The 22,971-nt window shown below is 42.0% G+C and overlaps 1 protein-coding gene across 2 annotated transcripts in view; it reads left to right on the plus strand.

Moving 5' to 3' along the window:
* LOC106590677 (divergent protein kinase domain 2A) overlaps positions 1–22,971 on the plus strand; it is a 92,261-nt gene that overhangs the window by 26,376 nt on the left and 42,914 nt on the right. For both annotated transcript variants that reach the window (XM_045710747.2, XM_014181835.3), the window contains one exon: positions 15,634–16,545. In XM_045710747.2, coding sequence (XP_045566703.1) covers positions 15,892–16,545 — 654 coding nt within the window. In that variant the 5' untranslated portion in view covers positions 15,634–15,891. The remainder of the gene's footprint in view (positions 1–15,633; positions 16,546–22,971) is intronic.

Here is a 22,971-nt window from a genome sequence, read left to right on the forward strand (position 1 = left end):
ACACTATGACCTGGGATTAACTATGTAGAAGAACCCCTTACAGTATTATAGACACTATGACCTGGGATTAACTATGTAGAAGAACCCCTTACAGTATTATAGACACTATGACCTGGGATTTACTATGTAGAAGAACCCCTTACAGTATTATAGACACTATGACCTGGGATTTACTATGTAGAAGAACCCCTTACAGTATTATAGACACTATGACCTGGGATTTACTATGTATAAGAACCCCTTACAGTATTATAGACACTATGACCTGGGATTTACTATGTAGAAGAACCCCTTACAGTATTATAGACACTATGACCTGGGATTTACTATGTAGAAGAACCCCTTACAGTATTATAGACACTATGACCTGGGATTAACTATGGTCTATGTAGAAGAACCCCTTATAGTATTATAGACACTATGACCTGGGATTTACTATGTAGAAGAACCCCTTACAGTATTATAGACACTATGTCCTGGGATTTACTATGGTCTATGTAGAAGAACCCCTTATAGTATTATAGACACTATGTCCTGGGATTTACTATGGTCTATGTAGAAGAACCCCTTACAGTATTATAGACACTATGACCTGGGATTTACTATGGTCTATGTAGAAGAACCCCTTACAGTATTATAGACACTATGACCTGGGATTTACTATGTAGAAGAACCCCTTACAGTATTATAGACACTATGACCTGGGATTTACTATGTAGAAGAACCCCTTACAGTATTATAGACACTATGACCTGGGATTTACTATGGTCTATGTAGAAGAACCCCTTACAGTATTATAGACACTATGACCTGGGATTTACTATGGTCTATGTAGAAGAACCCCTTACAGTATTATAGACACTATGACCTGGGATTTACTATGGTCTATGTAGAAGAACCCCTTACAGTATTATAGACACTATGACCTGGGATTCACTATGTAGAAGAACCCCTTACAGTATTATAGACACTATGACCTGGGATTTACTATGGTCTATGTAGAAGAACCCCTTACAGTATTATAGACACTATGACCTGGGATTCACTATGTAGAAGAACCCCTTACAGTATTATAGACACTATGACCTGGGATTTACTATGTAGAAGAACCCCTTACAGTATTATAGACACTATGTCCTGGGATTAACTATGTAGAAGAACCCCTTACAGTATTATAGACACTATGACCTGGGATTTACTATGGTCTATGTAGAAGAACCCCTTACAGTATTATAGACACTATGACCTGGGATTTACTATGGTCTATGTAGAAGAACCCCTTACAGTATTATAGACACTATGACCTGGGATTCACTATGTAGAAGAACCCCTTACAGTATTATAGACACTATGTCCTGGGATTAACTATGTAGAAGAACCCCTTACAGTATTATAGACACTATGACCTGGGATTTACTATGGTCTATGTAGAAGAACCCCTTACAGTATTATAGACACTATGACCTGGGATTTACTATGTAGAAGAACCCTTACAGTATTATAGACACTATGTCCTGGGATTTACTATGGTCTATGTAGAAGAACCCCTTACAGTATTATAGACACTATGACCTGGGATTTACTATGGTCTATGTAGAAGAACCCCTTACAGTATTATAGACACTATGACCTGGGATTTACTATGTAGAAGAACCCCTTACAGTATTATAGACACTATGACCTGGGATTAACTATGGTCTATGTAGAAGAACCCCTTACAGTATTATAGACACTATGACCTGGGATTAACTATGTAGAAGAACCCCTTACAGTATTATAGACACTATGACCTGGGATTTACTATGTAGAAGAACCCCTTACAGTATTATAGACACTATGACCTGGGATTTACTATGGTCTATGTAGAAGAACCCCTTACAGTATTATAGACACTATGACCTGGGATTTACTATGGTCTATGTAGAAGAACCACTTACAGTATTATAGACACTATGACCTGGGATTTACTATGTAGAAGAACCCTTACAGTATTATAGACACTATGACCTGGGATTAACTATGTAGAAGAACCCCTTACAGTATTATAGACATTATGACCTGGGATTTACTATGTAGAAGAACCCTTACAGTATTGTAGACACTATGACCTGGGATTTACTATGTAGAAGAACCCCTTACAGTATTATAGACACTATGTCCTGGGATTTACTATGTAGAAGAACCCCTTACAGTATTATAGACACTATGACCTGGGATTTACTATGGTCTATGTAGAAGAACCCCTTACAGTATTATAGACACTATGACCTGGGATTTACTATGTAGAAGAACCCCTTACAGTATTATAGACACTATGACCTGGGATTTACTATGTAGAAGAACCCCTTACAGTATTATAGACACTATGACCTGGGATTTCCTATGGTCTATGTAGAAGAACCCCTTACAGTATTATAGACACTATGACCTGGGATTAACTATGTAGAATAACCCCTTACAGTATTATAGACACTATGTCCTGGGATTTACTATGTAGAATAACCCCTTACAGTATTATAGACACTATGACCTGGGATTTACTATGTAGAAAAACCCTTACAGTATTATAGACACTATGTCCTGGGATTTACTATGGTCTATGTAGAATAACCCCTTACAGTATTATAGACACTATGACCTGGGATTTACTATGTAGAAGAACCCCTTAGAGTATTATAGACACTATGACCTGGGATTTACTATGGTCTATGTAGAAGAACCCCTTACAGTATTATAGACACTATGACCTGGGATTTACTATGTAGAAGAACCCCTTACAGTATTATAGACACTATGACCTGGGATTTACTATGTAGAAGAACCCCTTACAGTATTATAGACACTATGACCTGGGATTAACTATGTAGAAGAACCCCTTACAGTATTATAGACACTATGACCTGGGATTTACTATGTAGAAGAACCCCTTACAGTATTATAGACACTATGACCTGGGATTTACTATGTAGAAGAACCCCTTACAGTATTATAGACACTATGACCTGGGATTTACTATGTAGAAGAACCCCTTACAGTATTATAGACACTATGACCTGGGATTTACTATGGTCTATGTAGAAGAACCCCTTACAGTATTATAGACACTATGACCTGGGATTTACTATGTAGAAGAACCCCTTACAGTATTATAGACACTATGTCCTGGGATTTACTATGTAGAAGAACCCCTTACAGTATTATAGACACTATGACCTGGGATTTACTATGGTCTATGTAGAAGAACCCTTTACAGTATTATAGACACTATGACCTGGGATTTACTATGGTCTATGTAGAAGAACCCCTTACAGTATTATAGACACTATGACCTGGGATTTACTATGTAGAAGAACCCCTTACAGTATTATAGACACTATGACCTGGGATTTACTATGGTCTATGTAGAAGAACCCCTTACAGTATTATAGACACTATGTCCTGGGATTTACTATGTAGAAGAACCCCTTACAGTATTATAGACACTATGACCTGGGATTTACTATGGTCTATGTAGAAGAACCCTTACAGTATTATAGACACTATGACCTGGGATTTACTATGTAGAAGAACCCCTTACAGTATTATAGACACTATGTCCTGGGATTTACTATGTAGAAGAACCCCTTACAGTATTATAGACACTATGACGTGGGATTTACTATGTAGAAGAACCCCTTACAGTATTATAGACACTATGTCCTGGGATTTACTATGTAGAAGAACCCCTTACAGTATTATAGACACTATGACCTGGGATTTACTATATAGAAGACCCCTTACAGTATTATAGACATTATGACCTGGGATTTACTATGGTCTATGTAGAAGAACCCCTTACAGTATTATAGACACTATGTCCTGGGATTTACTATGGTCTATGTAGAAGAACCCCTTACAGTATTATAGACACTATGACCTGGGATTTACTATGGTCTATGTAGAAGAACCCTTACAGTATTATAGACACTATGACCTGGGATTTACTATGTAGAAGAACCCCTTACAGTATTATAGACACTATGTCCTGGGATTTACTATGTAGAAGAACCCCTTACAGTATTATAGACACTATGTCCTGGGATTTACTATGGTCTATGTAGAAGAACCCCTTACAGTATTATAGACACTATGACCTGGGATTTACTATGGTCTATGTAGAAGAACCCTTTACAGTATTATAGACACTATGTCCTGGGATTTACTATGGTCTATGTAGAAGAACCCCTTACAGTATTATAGACACTATGACCTGGGATTTACTATGTAGAAGAACCCCTTACAGTATTATAGACACTATGTCCTGGGATTTACTATGGTCTATGTAGAAGAACCCCTTACAGTATTATAGACACTATGACCTGGGATTTACTATGTAGAAGAACCCTTACAGTATTATAGACACTATGTCCTGGGATTTACTATGGTCTATGTAGAAGAACCCCTTACAGTATTATAGACACTATGACCTGGGATTTACTATGGTCTATGTAGAAGAACCCCTTACAGTATTATAGACACTATGACCTGGGATTTACTATGGTCTATGTAGAAGAACCCCTTACAGTATTATAGACACTATGACCTGGGATTTACTATGGTCTATGTAGAAGAACCCCTTACAGTATTATAGACACTATGACCTGGGATTTACTATGTAGAAGAACCCCTTACAGTATTATAGACACTATGTCCTGGGATTTACTATGTAGAAGAACCCCTTACAGTATTATAGACACTATGTCCTGGGATTTACTATGGTCTATGTAGAAGAACCCCTTACAGTATTATAGACACTATGACCTGGGATTTACTATGGTCTATGTAGAAGAACCCTTTACAGTATTATAGACACTATGTCCTGGGATTTACTATGGTCTATGTAGAAGAACCCCTTACAGTATTATAGACACTATGACCTGGGATTTACTATGTAGAAGAACCCCTTACAGTATTATAGACACTATGTCCTGGGATTTACTATGGTCTATGTAGAAGAACCCCTTACAGTATTATAGACACTATGACCTGGGATTTACTATGTAGAAGAACCCCTTACAGTATTATAGACACTATGTCCTGGGATTTACTATGGTCTATGTAGAAGAACCCCTTACAGTATTATAGACACTATGTCCTGGGATTTACTATGGTCTATGTAGAAGAACCCCTTACAGTATTATAGACACTATGTCCTGGGATTTACTATGGTCTATGTAGAAGAACCCTTACAGACATTAACAGTAAACACACGCTGGATATTTCCTGGGATTTACTATGGTCTATGTAGAAGAACCCTTACAGACATTAACAGTAAACACACACTGGATATTTCAAGAGAATAACAATCAGACATTAACAGTAAACACACACACTGGATATTTCAAGAGAATAACAACATTTTAAAATATTATTTGAGGTAAGAAAATGTAGCATAACATTGTTTAAAATGTTACATAAATATGTTATATTACATTGTTGTTCCTGACTCACTGATTGACCTCGGGGGGGTCACATCTTGCTGCCGTGTGGGTTTTTTTCAGATATAATCAATGTTTGATTTTTTTTCTTCTTCAAATTCTTTGTGGGAACTGTGGGAAATATGTATCTGTAATATGGTCATACATTTGGCAGGAGGTTAGGAAGTGCAGCTCAGTTTCCAGCTCAGTGGGCATATAGCCTGTCTACTCTCAAAGGCCACATCTGCCTTTCGGTAACCTCTCTCAATAGCAATGCTATGCTCACGGAGTCTGTACATTTAGTCATGGATTTTCTTAATTTTTGGTCAGTCACAGTGGTCAGGTATTCTGCCACAGTGTACTCTCTGTTTAGAGCCAAATAGCATTCCATTTTTTACATTTTTTTTTGGTTGATTCTTTCCAGTGTGTCAAATAGTTCTCTTTTTGCTTTTTTGCTTTCTCATAATTCGGTTGGGTCTAATTGTTGGTGACCTGGGGCTCTGTGGAGTCTGTTTTGTGTTTGTGAACACAGTCTCAGTACCAGATGGCTGACTGGACTCCTAACCAGGTTCATCTCTCTGTAGGTGAGGGCTTTGTGGTGGAATGTGGTGGCATCATATCCTTTCTAGGTGGTTGTAGAATTTAAACATCTCTTCTCTGGATGTTAATCCCTAGTGAGTATAGTCCTCATTCTGCTCTGCATGAATTGTTTGTGGTTTTGCATTGGACCCCCAAAACCTCACAGCCATAGCGGTTCAATAATTTTTTTGGCCAGATCCTAATTGGGAAGTTTTATGTTCCTTTTGATTGCTTAGATGGCCCTTCTTGCCTTGTCACTTAGATCGTTCACAGCCTTATGGAAGGGCTAGGTATAGCTATTTTGTGTGTTTTAGGACAACATTATCTAGATGTCATTTTGAATTTGTTGTCCTGGCTACTGGACCATTTCTGGGAGAAAAAAAACAAACATTTTTGTCTAACAGATTCACTGTCAGGGCCTAAGTCTGACAGAATCTGTGCAGAAGATCTAGGTGCTGCTGTAGGTCCTCCTTGGTTGGGGACAGATCTAGGTGTTGCTGTAGGTCCTCCTTGGTTGGGGACAGATCTAGGTGTTGCTGTAGGTCCTCCTTGGTTGGTGACAGATCTAGGTGTTGCTGTAGGTCCTCCTTGGTTGGGGACAGATCTAGGTGCTGCTGTAGGCCCTCCTTGGTTGGGGACAGATCTAGGTGTTGCTGTAGGCCCTCCTTGGTTGGGGACAGATCTAGGTGCTGCTGTAGGTCCTCCTTGGTTGGTGACAGATCTAGGTGTTGCTGTAGGTCCTCCTTGGTTGGGGACAGATCTAGGTGCTGCTGTAGGTCCTCCTTGGTTGGGGACAGATCTAGGTGCTGCTGTAGGTCCTCCTTGGTTGGGGACAGATCTAGGTGCTGCTGTAGGTCCTCCTTGGTTGGGGACAGAAGCACCAGGACATTTGACTTCCCAGTCCAGTAAGATGAGAGATTGAGGGGGGGAGAGGAGACAGGGAGAGAGAGAGACGGGTGCTGCAGACTGTTCTCGTGCCCTCGCCATTTCCTTGATATATATATATTTGTGTATATATATACACACACACACACACAGTATGGTGAAGAGGGTGGGGCTCAAGCTGCATCCCTGTCTCACCCCACGGCCCTGAGGAAAGAAATCTGTGTGTTTATTGCCAATTTTAACCGCACGCTTGTTGTTTGTGTACGTTGATTTTATAATGTCATATGCTTTTCCCCCAGCAACACTTTCCATCAATTTGTTTAGCAGACTCTCGTGCCAAATTGAGTCAAGCTTTTTTTTAAATCAACAAAGCATGAGAAGATTTTGCCTTTTTGTTTTGGTTTGTTTGACATTTTAAGGTGTGCAGGGTGTAATTCTTGGTCTGTCGTATGGTATTTTGGTAAGAAGACAATTTTGACATTTGCTAAGGACATTGTTTTCACAGAGGAAATGTTGGGAGTCTGCTGTTGTTAATACTGAAGAGGATTTTTTTTTTTTCAAAGGTTGTTGTTGACACAGATTTCACTGTAATTATTTGGGGAGAAGTGGTTCATCTCTGTTTTGGATGAATAACTGTTGTTTTGTTTAGAGTTTTTCCAATTTTCCCAGAAGTGGTTAGATTCTATTTAATCTTCAATCAAATTGAGCTGTTTTCTGACTTGCTGTTCATTCTTTTTTTCTTTGTGTATCTCTGTACCCTTTTAGTATTTCACCATAGTGAACATCTGTCAGTCCGTTTCTTGTCTTAATCTCTCTCTCTTCTCTTCTGCTGTTACTGTAGTGACACCGGGCTTTTTTTTTTTTCATAGCGTCTACTTCAAGGCTAGATTAAAGCCAATCAGGGCAACTTTGCTGATGAAAGGTTAAACTCCTCTCAGCGGGGTTCTCTTCAGAATGCAACGAGGGGCCTGTTCCATTTGAAGGGAGAACAAGACTGACTGACTGGATTTGTGAGGAAGAGGGGGAGGAGGGGGAGGAGGGGGGGGAGAGAGAGAGAGGAGGGGGAGAGGAGAGAGAGAGAGAGAGAGAGAGGAGAGAGAGAGAGAGAGAGGGGAGAGGAGAGAGAGGGAGTGGGGGCGAGGAGAGAGAGGGAGTGGGAGGGGGAGAGATGGAGCTCAGCTCTCCTATGCTGTTGGTGTTCCAGAAGGTAAAGTGATGGCTGCTTCCTCAGCTAGGCTATATAAAGGGATGAGAAATCAAGATGTACTATATTTTCTCCACACTTTTTTTTATTGTTCATAAAAAAACAAATCATTTTTTTATCGGAGGTTGTGAGAAGTTATATAGCAAAGAAAGGAAAGAGACGTACAGGGAAATGCTCTTTCCCAACAATGCTGTAATCATCATCAGTAGTAAAACATATTATACTATCAAGTAGAATTAAAATCACACAAGAAAAACACGAGAAAAGTAAGACGGATATATATATTCAGGGTCAGTTCCAGGGTCGGTGCCAATACCATATTGACAATGTGGGATACTTGTGGTATGGGTAGATATGGGGAAGGTGACTAGGCATTAGAATACATGATAAACAGAATAGCATCACCATATATGATGAGTCCTGTGAGTGTGCATAGAGTCGGTGCATAAAAGGGTTAATGCAGATAGTCCGTGTAGCCATATTTATCTGTTCAGCAGTCTTATGTCTTGGCGGTAGAAGCTGTTCAGGAGCCTGTCAGCCTTCTTGCACCGGTACCTGTGCAGCGGCAGAGAGAACAGACTGTGGCTTGGAAGGCTGGAGTCTTTTTTTTGTTTTTTATAAAACAATTTTCCGGCACTTCCTTTCACACCGCCTGATATAGAGGTCCTGGATGGCTGAGAGCTCGGCCCCAGTGATGTACTGGGCTGTCCGCGGTCCCGTGTGGCTCAGTTGGTAGAGCATGGTGTTTGCAAAGGTGTTTGCATGGTGTTTGCAACGCCAGGGTTATGGGTTCGATTCCCACGGGCGACCAATACTGAGAAGAAAAAAAAAAAATGTATGAAATGTATGCCTTCACTACTGGTAAGTCGCTCTGGATAAGAGCGTCTGCTAAAATGACTAAAATGTCAAATGTAAAAAAAAATGTCCGCACCACCCTCTGTAGCGCCACGGGATCAAGGGCGGTGCAGTTGTTGGGCGGTGCAGTTGTTGGGCGGTGCAGTTGCCATACCAAGAAGTGACGCAGCCAGTCAGGATGCTCTCGATGGTGCAGCTGTAGAACTTTTTTCTGGATGTGAGGGCCCATGCCAAATCTTTTCAACCCCCTGAAGGGGAAGAGGCGCTGTCGATTTTGTGTGTGTGTGTATGCGTGTGTGTGTGTGTGTGCGTGTGCGTGTGTGTGTGGACCATTTGAAGTCCTTTATTTATTTTGACATCGAGGAACTTGAAGATGTCTACCTGCTCCACTACTGTCCCGTCAATGAGGAAGGGGGTGTGCTCGCTCCTCGTTTCCTGTGCGGTATGACAGTATTTGGAATAATACAAGTTTTAAATTCTCTTCATGAGTAGTGCGTGACCCTGGAGTGGCAAATCATTCCAATGGGTCTTTTTCTCCATTCTGACAAAAAAAACATCTAGGCTTTTATTTTTTAACCAAATGTTGACTTGTTTTTAAATCAAAACACTTGAGTGGACGGTTGGAATCAGGGAACTGATGTGTTTATTGTAATTCTATAGTTTGAACTTGAATAATAATGGGCACTTTGAGCGTTTTGACGTGACGTTTGACATGACGACGAATGAAAATGCCAGGGAGGGAGTTATTGTGACAGCATAGGAACCAAAGTGTTGGTCAGTGTTTCCTTAAGGGACCGTACAATCTTTGACTGCATTAAATGTTTCTTCATGTAGCCAACATATTCACGCTTCACCTATTCCTCTTGATTTTAGAAGATATTCTTGGATAAACATGCTGATTTTAGGCCTGCACCATCCACTGGTATCAGGCAGTAAGCATTTCACTAATGTCTACTACGCCTGTTGTATTCGGCGCGTGTAATAAATGAAACACAAACAAATAGTGACATTTATAGAACGCTTGTCGGATTTATATTAAGAAGCAAAGTGGAAACGGCATCGTTGTCATCAACATTGTTGCTACATTGACCATGCAGAGACTGAACGCAAGTCTGTCGTTGTCGAGCAACAACGACATGCTCTCCTTAAGTGGCGCCACAGGGCCAGGTCTGTGTGCAACAGTATCTTCTAAATCAAAGAGAAAATCGGCCAAGCATGAATATGTGGGCTACATGAATATAGCTTAGAGAGCATTTAAATGTAGCCAAAGATTATAGTGTCCCCAAGGCAACACTGACCAACACCTTGTTTCTTACCCTGCCACAACTCCTCCCGGGCATTTTCATTCGTCATCATGTCAAAGTTCCCACTATTATCTTCTATCTATAGAATTTCAAATATTCATTATGAAGTCAAATAACAATTGGTTAAAAATAAGGATTAGATTGTTTGCCCATATCGCGCTGCCCTACATGGCAGTGTAATGAGTGCATAAAAAAATAAAATGAAAATGCAAACAATTTATTTTTTTGGTTGAAGTTTAATTGAACTGTATAAAACAATCCGAATGCAGAGAGACCCATTGAAATCACTTAACATGATGAATGTGTTGCCGTCATCACCATTTAGAGCATGTATTATTCAAAAACAACATACTGCCATATCATCAAAACAATTTTTGTTTTTTTTAAATCACCCGATATTTTGGCCATATTGCCCAGCCCTAGATTCTTCTGAAGGCTGCAGTTATATAAAATTACTTAGAATTGCATGAAATTCAATTAGGCTACTAAAAATGGTCAACCATGTGTGGAACTTCTGTAAGCATATCTACTTTACTGCTCTGTGCCACTACTCAAATGCGATGATATGCATGCAATGCTTTTATTATACTGTAGCCAGCTTGCCAACAATTTGTGATGAGTGAGTGTGTTTCAAAAATAAATAGAATGATAATTATCTACAGAGGCAGTATGTTATGCATTTCGAGAGATTAATTATGAAAGTCATATTTTTTTTTTCAAGGGGGAGGTTGCCCCTTTTTAGTTTTGAGCACCTGCACCCTTAAAGGTCTGTGTACGACCCTGACAGAAGGGGGACTAAGCACACACCCATGTGGGGCCAACGTGTTGAGGGTTAGCGTGGCGAAGGTGACGTTGCTTACCTTCGCCAGCTGGTGTAGGCCCGTCAGGAAGTCCAGCATCCAGTTGCAGAGGGAGGTGTTCACTTCCAGGGTGCCAAGCTTGTTGACGTGCATGAAGGGGACTATGATGTTGAACGCTAAACGATAGTCAATGAAAACCATTCTCACGAAGGTATTCCTCTTATCTAGGTGGGTGAGGGCAGTGTGGAGTGCAATTGAGATTGTCGTGGATCTGTTGGGGTTGGTATGTAAATTGGGGTCCAGGATGTCTGGGATGATGGAGGTGACGTGTGCCGTAACCAGCACTTCATGATTACAGATGTGACTGCTACAGGACGGTAGTCATTGTGGCAGGTAGCCTCAGAGTTCTTGGGAACAGCTTGAGACGTGGGGATTACCAGACTGGGACAAGGAGAGGCTGAAAATAACTGAATAAGCCTTGCCAGCCAGCGCCCTGGATTAACGATCAGGTCAACACTTGCGAGTGTTGATTTTTAAAAACCTTACTCTGAGAGCGAGATCACCCAGTCCTCTGGGTCGGCGGGGGCCCTCGTGCACGGCTCGGTGTTGTTTTTGTTCGAAGCGTGCATAAAAATGCATTGAGTTAGTTTGGTAGAGAGGCATTGTTGGGCAGATCACGGCTGGGTCTTCCTATGTAATCCGTAATGGACTGCAGGCCCTGCCACATGCGTTGGGCATCAGAGCCTGTATAATAGGATTTCACCTTGTTCCTATAGTGTCCTTTTTTTGATGCAGAGGTCATGTAATTGTTCCTGTCCTCAGCCGTAGACACGTGGTTTGCTGTAGTTTAGCGCCAACCTTTTTGCTAATCCAGGGCTTTTGATTGGGGAAGCAATGACCTTTCACTGTGGGGACAACGTCAGTGATGTATTACAATGACAGCCTAGGAACAGCGGGTTAACTGTCTTGTTCAGGGGCAGAATGACAGATTTTGTACCTTGTCTGCTCGGGGATTCGATCTTGCAACCTTTCGGTTACTAGTCCAATGCTCTAACCACTAGGCTACGCTGCCGCCCCCTAATGACCCGGGGACTGAGGTGGTTCGCTCGTCAACGGTATTGGTGTAGTCCCGGGATATATTCCAGTCAGCGCTAGCAAAGCAGTCCTGTAGCTTGGCACAAATGCTATTTTAAGTTGGAAGGCCAGAGATGAAAAAGTAGCTTTTTTTTATTGTTGGGTGATTCTCACAAAATCTTTAAAAAGACTTGCATCAACAAATTTCCATTTTAGGCATTAATAACAAGGTCTGAAGTGTTTTTGCTTTAATTTTAAAAACATTTACTGACAGTTTAACACCTTTTTTGAACATATTTTCCAAAACAAGTCCTTAAAAATCTCATTACCGAAACGGTCTGAAAACGTCAAGATCATAAGGAAACAAACATTTTCACTTTTTTTATTTATTTTTTATTAATAATTGATTATTAACTGTCATGCACAGTTACTTGAAACTCTGAAATAATATATTTTTTAATTAACATTTTTATTTGATTTTGACTGATTTCTCACATTACCACAACACCTTCCCGCAATCTACAACCTAATATTTTTTTATTATTTTTCATTGAAACCTGACATATTTTCAAAAATGATATGTGGAAGCCTGAAAGAAGGTAACATATAGATTCTGCATTTAAAAGTAAACTACTATTTTTCTATTCATTTAAAAATGTACGTTAAATTAACAGCTGTTTCGGTAATGATACACATGTTTCGGTAATGAGGTTCCGGTACTGCGGTTTCGGTACTGCGCGGTTTCGGTACTGCGGTTTCGGTACTGCGGTTTCGGTACTGCGCGGTTTCGGTACTGAGGTTTCGGTACTGAGGTTGATGATTTCGGGTAATGATAAGTATACTAAGACTGAGGTATGGTTAAAAACATTTTTAAAAATGCAGGAAATAAATGAGATTAATATTGGCAGAATCATGGATTTCAAATAAAATCAATTTCATTTCGCAATTCTTCAAAAAGTACATAACATACGTAGGCTAAAAACAGAGAACACATCAACAACAACAAAAACACATATACAAAAAACATTTAGAACAGCCTACGTCGTCGTGACTACACACACTGGCCTGCACAGTGTCCCTTGGGGATGATGTTTCTATGACCCCAAGCTAGTGCAGCTCCTTTATCTTCAAGCCAAAGTTTTCATGTGTTTTGCAAGGACATGTATATCTCTGTCTGTGACTCTTCGCTTGCCAATTCAAAATGGCTTAAGTTTAAAGAATTTATCTTTGGAAAGGTTGTGCCTTTGGATTCTCAGACACAAATCTTCTTTGAAGACGATACTGTCCGTTAATAAGGCTCTCTTTTACGGAATAGCTGGCCCCTTTTTTTCCCGAATTTCTCCGGATTTCACATTTATTACAGTGGGGAATTCATCTTGATGAAGGAAGCGGCTAACAAGTGTTAGTCTTTAGTCTTCTCTGGCTGTAATGTTTTCTGAGGACCTCTCTTTGTAGTTCTGGACCTGTCTGCCTTCCATGTTGACAATTAACCTGCTTCCTCTTGGCCATCATTTCAAGTATGTTCAGTCTTTTCGTTAGGTTGATCATCTTTCCAAAATCTTCTCTTCTGTGTAGCACAAATTTAACCTCCATTTTGATTAGTGTTGATTAGATTCTTTCTTGCTGAGGTGAGAATGGCTGTTCTTCTTGAGGAGGCTGTGTCTTCTTGGAAGATTTTGAATAACTTCTTCATTTTGTTTCTTGAACATGTTGACGTGTATCATCTTCCCGGTGGTGATGGTGTCATGTCCAATACAGCTTTTAACGGTTTCTTTCTTCCGTAATACCTTTTTTTGAGTTTTTCTCGCCACTGTTTTTCCCCCCCCCCCCCCCCCTTCATTTCATGTTGCTTGTTTGTCAGATCTTGAGTTTTTTTTATTGATTTTTACAATTTTGCTTTTGTTTTTTGATATCTGGAAATGGAAAGGAAGCATGACATGAAAATGAGCATGTCTCAAAACATGGGGGAAATCTTACTGTTATGGACATGTCATCCTATAGAAGGGACTGAATGGCTTACTGACTGTGTGTCCTATAGAAGGGAATGAATGGCTTACTGACTGTGTGTCCTATAGAAGGGACTGAATGGCTTACTGACTGTGTGTCCTATAGAAGGGACTGAATGGCTTACTGACTGTGTGTCCTATAGAAGGGACTGAATGGCTTACTGACTGTGTGTCCTATAGAAGGGACTGAATGGCTTACTGACTGTGTGTCCTATAGAAGGGACTGAATGGCTTACTGACTGTGTGTCCTATAGAAGGGACTGAATGGCTTACTGACTGTGTGTCCTATAGAAGGGACTGAATGGCTTACTGACTGTGTGTCCTATAGAAGGGACTGAATGGCTTACTGACTGTGTGTCCTATAGAAGGGACTGAATGGCTTACTGACTGTGTGTCCTATAGAAGGGACTGAATGGCTTACTGACTGTGTGTCCTATAGAAGGGACTGAATGGCTTACTGACTGTGTGTCCTATAGAAGGGACTGAATGGCTTACTGACTGTGTGTCCTATAGAAGGGAATGAATGGCTTACTGACTGTGTGTCCTATAGAAGGGACTGAATGGCTTACTGACTGTGTGTCCTATAGAAGGGACTGAATGGCTTACTGACTGTGTGTCCTATAGAAGGGACTGAATGGCTTACTGACTGTGTGTCCTATAGAAGGGACTGAATGGCTTACTGACTGTGTGTCCTATAGAAGGGACTGAATGGCTTACTGACTGTGTGGACGTTCTATAGAACAAACTAAATGGCTTACTGTGTGTGTGTGTGTGTGTGTGTGTGTGTTGTGTGTTTGTGTGTGTGTGTGTGTGTGTAGTAGAACAAACATTTCATTTTTTTCTGAATATTTTCAATTTACTCTGTTTAAATTACAACATGACACATTGACAGAGCTGGATGTGTTGCGGTAATGAGAATCTCAGCAGGAAAATGCAATAAAATACAAAAAATAATTCATTCCTATGTTGAAATGACTCTTTGTGCAAGATGGAGGACACTTATCTTTATTATAATATTTTGTTATATTAATAAATGACGTGCTTTATATTTAATCATGACTGCCATGGTATTTGAATGGTTTCATGAGAATAACCAATTCCATGCTTCATTGTTAAAAGAATCATTTTTGTTTTTCGCTGTGTAATATTTTTTTATTTCTCTCTCTCCCCTTCCTCTCTCTCTCTCTCTCTCTCTCTCTCTCTCTCTCTCTCTCTCTCTCTCTCTCCCCTCACCCTCTCTCTCTTCTCTCTTCCCTCTCTCTCTCCTCTCTCTGTCTCTCTCCTCCCTCTCTCTCTCTCTCTCTCTCTCTCTCTCTCTCTCTCTCTCTCTCTCTCTCTCTCTCTCTCTCTCTCTCTCTCTCTCTCTCTCTCTCTCTCCCCCCTCTTTCTCTCTCTCTCCTCTCTCTCCTCTCTCTCTCCTCTCTCTCCTCTCTCTCTCCTCTCTCTGTCTCTCTCTCTGCTTGGATGCAGGCTCCACAGACGGGGACTCGCAGGCCTGTGTCAGAGTTTGGCATGGGGTTACTGAGCCTTGCCCCTACCAGGCCCTCTAGATGATGGTGATGCTGATGATGATTCCCCAGCGCAACATAACAGAGAGGCAGTGAGGCTCAGTTAGCCCCCCCCCCCCCTTCCTCCCCCCCCGCCCCCTCCCCCTCCCCCCGGCCCAACGATACTCTCAACACTCCCTTTGTTCCACCCTAACTGCTGACCTCGTCATCCCGTACCACCATGCTGCGTTTCCTGCCTCTGAAGCTGGGTCGTCTCTACCGTTGTCTGAAACTTCTATTGGTGGTGGGCCTGTTTGTTATCCTCCTGATGAACACCCACAACCTGTTCGCTTCCTTCCAGAAGAACGAGCTGACGGACCGCCGCTTCATCAACCTCAACAAGTGTCCCGCCTGTTTCGGCACCAGCTGGTGCAGGAAGTTCATGAACGGCCAGGTGTCTTTCGAGACCTGGGGACGCTTACGCTTCCTGGATGTCTTCAACGTCAAGAATGTGTATTTCGCCCAGTACGGAGAACCGCGGGAGGGGACGAGGCGAGTGGTGCTCAAACGCCTAGGATCCAACCAAGAGCTGGCGGACATTGACCAGAAGATCTGTAAGAGGGCTACGGGCCGGCCGCGATGCGACCTCATCCAGGCCATGTACAAGACGGAGTTCGCCAGGCTGAACGGGGACGTGAGGCTGCTGACCCCTGAGGTGGTTGAGGGCTGGTCTGACCTGGTGCACTGCCCTTCCCAGAGGCTACTGGACAGGGTGGTACGGCGCTACGCTGAGACCAAAGACTCTGGCAGCTTCCTGCTGAAGAACCTAAAGGACACAGAGAGGATGCAGCTACTGATGACCCTGGCCTTCAACCCTGAGCCCCTCGTACTACAGGTAGGAACTAAAACCTTTTAATACCCTGCACTCTTCTACAGTGGTTCCTCTGTATTGTTATGCGTGTTTGAGATTTGACTACTATGTTCTTCAGGTAGAGTCACTTTTTCATTTCCCTCTTCGACTTAAAAAAAAAATAAATGTAATAGCCCTCCTTTGTTTTCGTTGGCTATTAACTTCTACATGAGATGATAAACTACAGAGGACTGCAGACACTGACATGTCCAAATGAAACCAGTGGAATCCCAAGAGGCCTGTTGGATGTTTAGCCCCCCCCCCTTTCTGCCACAGAGCCGTCTATATACCATGCCTTCGTAAAGTATTCGCACCCCTTGACTTTTACCACATTTTGTTGTTACAGCCTGAATATTAAATTGATTAAATTGAGCTTTTCTTTTGTCAATAGCCTACACACAATAGTTACCCCGTAATGTCAAAGTGGAATGATGTTTTTCAACATTTTTACAAAATCAATTAAAAAAGAAAGGCTGAAATGTCAATAAGTATTCAACTCCTATTCAGGAGTGGAAATGTGCTTAACAAGTCACATAATAAGTTGCATGGACTCACAGTCTGTGCAATAAGTGTTTAACATGAATGTTGAATGACTACCTCGTCTCTGTACTCCACACGTGTAATTATCTGTAAGGTCCCTCAGTCGAGTAGTGAATTTCAAACACAGATTCAACCACAAAGACCAGGGAGGTTTTCCAATGACTCGCAAAGAAGGGCACCTATTGGTAGATGGGTCAAAATAAACTAAGAAGGAGACATTGAATATCCCTTTGAGCATGGTGAAGTTATTAATTACACTTTGGATGGTGTATCAATACACCAGGTCACTAGAAAGATACAGGCGTCCTAACTCAGTTGCCAGAGAAGAAGGAAACCACTCAGAGATTTCACCATGAGACTAATGGTGACTTTAAAACAGTTACAGAGTTTAATGGCTGTGATAGGAGAAAACTGAGGATGGATCAACAATATTTGTAGTTACTCCACAATACTAACGTAATTGACAGTGACAAGAATGAAGTCTGTACAGAATTAAAATATTCTAAAACTTGCAATAAAATGTTTCATTAATACTGAAAATGTGGCAAATCAATTAAGTTTTTGTCTTGAATACAAAGTGTTATGTTTGGGGAAAATCCAATACAACACATTACTGAGTACCACTCTCCATATTGTCAAGCATAGTGGTGGCTGCGTCATGTTATGGGTATGCTTGTAATCGTTAAGGACTGGGGAGTTTTTCAGGAACAGAATGGAGCTAAGCACAGGGTAAGCACCTAACACACAATGCCAAAGCTACGCTGGAGTTGCTTACCAAGAAGACAGTAAATGTTCCTGAGTGTCCGAGTTACAGTTTTGACTTAAATCTACTTGAAAATCTACGACAAGGCCTAAAAATGGTTGTCTAGCAATGATCAATAACCAATTTGACAGAGCTTGAAGAATGCTGAAAATAATAATTTTGCGAATGTTGCACAATCCTGGTGTGGAAAGCTGTTAGAGACGTACTCAGAAAGACTCACAGCTGTAATTACTGTCAAAGGTGATTCTGAAATGTATTCGACTCAGTGGGTTGAATACTTACCTAATCAATATACACTATATATACAAAAGTATGTGGACATCCCTTCAAATTTTTTTTAGACTATTTCAGCCTCATCCGTTGCTGACGGGTGTATAAAATTGAGCACGTAGACAAACATTGGCAGTAGAATGGCCTCACTGAAGAGCTCAGTGACTTTCAACGTAGCACTGTCATAGGATGCCACACAAGTGGAAACGTCTAGGAGCAACAAATGCTCAGCCCCGAAGTGGTAAGCCACACAATCTCACAGAGCGGGACCGCTGAAGCACGTAGTGCGTAAAAGTCGTCTGTCCTCTATTGCGCAACAACTGTCCGTCGGGAGCTTCGTGAAATGGGTTTCCGTGGCCGAGCAGCCGCACACAAGCCTAAGATCACCATGCGCATTGCCAAGCGTCGGCTGGAGGGGTGTAAGACTCGTCGCCATTGGGCTCTGGAGCAGTGGAAACGTGTTCTCCTGAGTGATGAATCACACTTCACCATCTGGCAATCTGACGGACTAATCTGGGTTTGGCGGATGCCAGGAGAACGCTACCTGCCCCAATGCATAGTGTCAACTGTAAAGTTTGGTGGAGGAGGAATAATGGTCTGGGACTGTTTTTCAAGGTTCGGGCCCCTTAGTTCCAGTGAAGGGAAATCTTATTGGTACAGCATACAATGACATTCTAGACAATTCTACTTTGTGACAACAGTTTGCGGAAGGCCCTTTCCTGTTTCAGCATGAATGGCAGTGTACCAAGCAAGGTCCATGAAGAAATGGTTGGCGAGATCCTTGTGGAAGAACTTGACTGGCCTGCACAGAGCCCTGACATCAACCCCATCGAACACATTTGTGATGAATTGGAACGCCGACTGCAAGCCAGGCCTAATCGCCCACCATCAGTTTTCATTTCGGGGCCTGAAATGCTCCATAATTCAATTCCCGATGATTGTACATCCGCTAAGAAAAGTCCGCCAAAACTTAAACTCAACGTCTGGCTCAAAATGGCCAGAAACTTTCTTCTGAAACTCGTCAGTCTATAATTGTTCTGAGAAATGAAGGCTATTTCATGTGAGAAATTTCCAAGAAACTGAAGATCTCGTACAACACTGTGTACTACTCCCTTCACAGAACAGCACAAACTGGCTCTAACCAGAATAGAAAGAGGAGTGGGAGGCCCCGGTGCACAACTGAGCAAGAGGACAAGTACATTAGAGTGTCTAGTTTGAGAAACAGACGCCTCACAAGTCCTCAACTGGCAGCTTCATTAAATAGTACCCGCAAAACACCAGTCTCAACGTCAACAGTGAAGAGGCGACTCCGGGATGCTGACCTCTGTCCAGTGTCTGTGTTATTTTGCCCATCTTAATCATTTATTTTTATTGGCCAGTCTGAAATATGGCTTTTTTTCTTTGCAACTCTGCCTAGAAGGCCAGCATCCCGGAGTTTACCTTTCCGCTTTTAGCATAGTCACTTAGTATCGATCAGACACACCCCAAAACCAACCTGCAGACGCTTCAGCCTGGCCTATTCAACCTCAGGAGGTTGAAGACATTCGGTCAAAAAAAAAATCCCCCCAAAAAGTGTTTATTATTATTATTGTTGTTATTTATTATTATTAGTTTACATATTTGTCTTGTTACTAAGTAGATTTGTATTATTTTTTGGGGGGGACAGTCTTGAAAAGGAGGTGCATCAAGAGTTAATCCTGCTGTGTTGCTGCAGATTTCTCATCTCCAATATGGATAAAGGGTAAAAGTGCTGTGGCGGTGGTGACATCCCTCAAAGCTGAGAGATGTACCTAGTGTTACTGAGTTACTGCATATTTAACAGTCAAGGCAGGTTTAAATTATTCAAAGTGCATCTGTGGGATGGTCTTTCTGGAAAAAAGGAAAAAACAAAAAAATTCTTTGTTACATCTGTTTCAATCTTTTGAGGTTTCAGACATTTTTTTGGAAGTGAAAGAAACTACTTTTGAAACGGAGGTCAGGAAAAACTATTTCTGTCTCTTCTCTTTAACCTTTAGTCAGTTAGTGTTTCTTAATACTGGTCCCAGGGAACCAAAAGCACATTTTTTGTTTTCACACGTTAGTCATTTAGCAGACACTCTTATCCAGAGCTACTTCCTGTAGTGAGTGCATATTTTTTTTCGTACTGGTCCCCCGTGAGAATCAAACCCTGGTGTTGCAAGCGCCAGGCTCTTCCAACGGCCACACGGGTAGATGGCTTAACTTTTATTTTTACATTTCCTAGCTAGTGGAATCAGGTGTGACAACTACAGTGCACCGCTTTAGGTCCCAGGGTGAAGAAACACTTGCAGTAACAGACCACTTCCTGTCTGACCAACCCAGAGTCCTTTTTCCACCCAAGTGTCATTCTTGAGTAAAAGTAAACATACCTTTTAATAGAAAATTACTTAAAATGAGTCACCCAGTAAAATACTAATTGAGTAAAAGTAAACATACCTTTTAATAGAAAATTACTTAAAATGAGTCACCCAGTAAAATACTAATTGAGTAAAAGTATTTGGTTTTAAATATACTTAAGTATCAAAAGTACATGTAATTCCTAAAATATACTTAAGTAAAAGTATAAATACATTTAAAAAAAATCCTTATATTAAGCAAACCTTACGCCACCATTTTAAGTTACGGATAGCCGGTCACACTCCAACACTCAGACATCATTTACAGATAGCCGGTCACACTCCAACACTCAGACATCATTTACAGATAGCCGGGCACCTCCAACACTCAGACATCATTTACAGATAGCCAGGGGCACACTCCAACACTCAGACATCATTTACAGATAGCCAGGGGCACGCTCCAACACTCAGACATCATTTACAGATAGCCGGGCACACTCCAACACTCAGACATCATTTACAGATAGCCAGGGGCACGCTCCAACACTCAGACATCATTTACAGATAGCCGGTCACACTCCAACACTCAGACATCATTTACAGATAGCCAGGGGTACACTCCAACACTCAGACATCATTTACAAACAAAGCATTTGTTTTTAGTGAGTCCTCCACATCAGAGGCAGTAGGGATGACCAGGGATGTTCTCTGTTTAGTGAGTCCTCCAGATCAGAGGCAGCAGGGATGACCAGGGATGTTCTCTGTTTAGTGAGACCTCCAGATCAGAGGCAGCAGGGATGACCAGGGATGTTCTCTGTTTAGTGAGACCTCCAGATCAGAGGCAGCAGGGATGACCAGGGATGTTCTCTGTTTAGTGAGTCCTCCAGATCAGAGGCAGCAGGGATGACCAGGGATGTTCTCTGTTTAGTGAGTCCTCCAGATCAGAGGCAGTAGGGATGACCAGGGATGTTCTCTGTTTAGTGAGTCCTCCAGATCAGAGGCAGTAGGGATGACCAGGGATGTTCTCTGTTTAGTGAGTCCACCAGATCAGAGGCAGTAGGGTCGACCAGGGATGTTCTCTGTTTAGTGAGTCCTCCAGATCAGAGGCAGTAGGGATCGACCAGGGATGTTCTCTGTTTAGTGAGTCCTCCAGATCAGAGGCAGTAGGGATGACCAGGGATGTTCTCTGTTTAGTGAGACCTCCAGATCAGAGGCAGTAGGGATGACCAGGGATGTTCTCTGTTTAGTGAGACCTCCAGATCAGAGGCAGTAGGGATGACCGGATGTCTCTGTTTAGTGAGTCCTCCAGATCAGAGGCAGTAGGGATGACCAGGGATGTTCTCTGTTTAGTGAGTCCTCCAGATCAGAGGCAGTAGGGATGACCAGGGATGTTCTCTGTTTAGTGAGTCCTCCAGATCAGAGGCAGTAGGGATGACCAGGGATGTTCTCTGTTTAGTGAGTCCACCAGATCAGAGGCAGTAGGGTCGACTAGGGATGTTCTCTGTTTAGTGAGTCCTCCAGATCAGAGGCAGTAGGGATGACCAGGGATGTTCTCTGTTTAGTGAGTCCTCCAGATCAGAGGCAGTAGGGATGACCAGGGATGTTCTCTGTTTAGTGAGTCCTCCAGATCAGAGGCAGTAGGGATGACCAGGGATGTTCTCTGTTTAGTGAGTCCTCCAGATCAGAGGCACTAGGGATGACCAGGGATGTTCTCTGTTTAGTGAGTCCTCCAGATCAGAGGCAGTAGGGGTGACCAGGGATGTTCTCTGTTTAGTGAGTCCTCCAGATCAGAGGCAGTAGGGATGACCAGGGATGTTCTCTGTTTAGTGAGTCCTCCAGATCAGAGGCAGTAGGGACGACCAGGGATGTTCTCTGTTTAGTGAGTCCTCCAGATCAGAGGCAGCAGGGATGACCAGGGATGTTCTCTGTTTAGTGAGTCCTCCAGATCAGAGGCAGTAGGGATGACCAGGGATGTTCTCTTGATAAGTGTGTGAATTGGACTATTTTCCTGTCTTGCTAAGCATTCAAACTGTAACGAGTACTATAGGTTGTCAGGGTAAATATATGCAGTAAAAAGTACAATATTTTCTTTAGGAATGTAGTGAAGTAAACGTTGTAAATAATATCAATAGTAAAGTACAGACACCACTTAAGTAATACTTTAAAGTATTTTTACTTAAGTAATTTACACCACTGGTTATCCTCTGTCATCCCTGTACCATCCTCTGTCATCCCTGTACCATCCTGTCATCCCTGTACCATCCTCTGTCATCCCTGTACCATCCTATGTTATCCCCTGTCATCCCTGTACCATCCTCTGTCATCCCTGTACCATCCTATGTTATCCCCTGTCATCCCTGTACCATCCTGTCATCCCTGTACCATCCTATGTTATCCCCTGTCATCCCTGTACCATCCTCTGTCATCCCTGTACCATCCTCTGTCATCCCTGTACCATCCTGCATGTCCAGATGATCGTAA

This window comes from Salmo salar, chromosome 29, assembly GCF_965601325.2.
Source record: "Salmo salar chromosome 29, fSalSal1, whole genome shotgun sequence".
Taxonomy (NCBI): domain Eukaryota; kingdom Metazoa; phylum Chordata; class Actinopteri; order Salmoniformes; family Salmonidae; genus Salmo; species Salmo salar.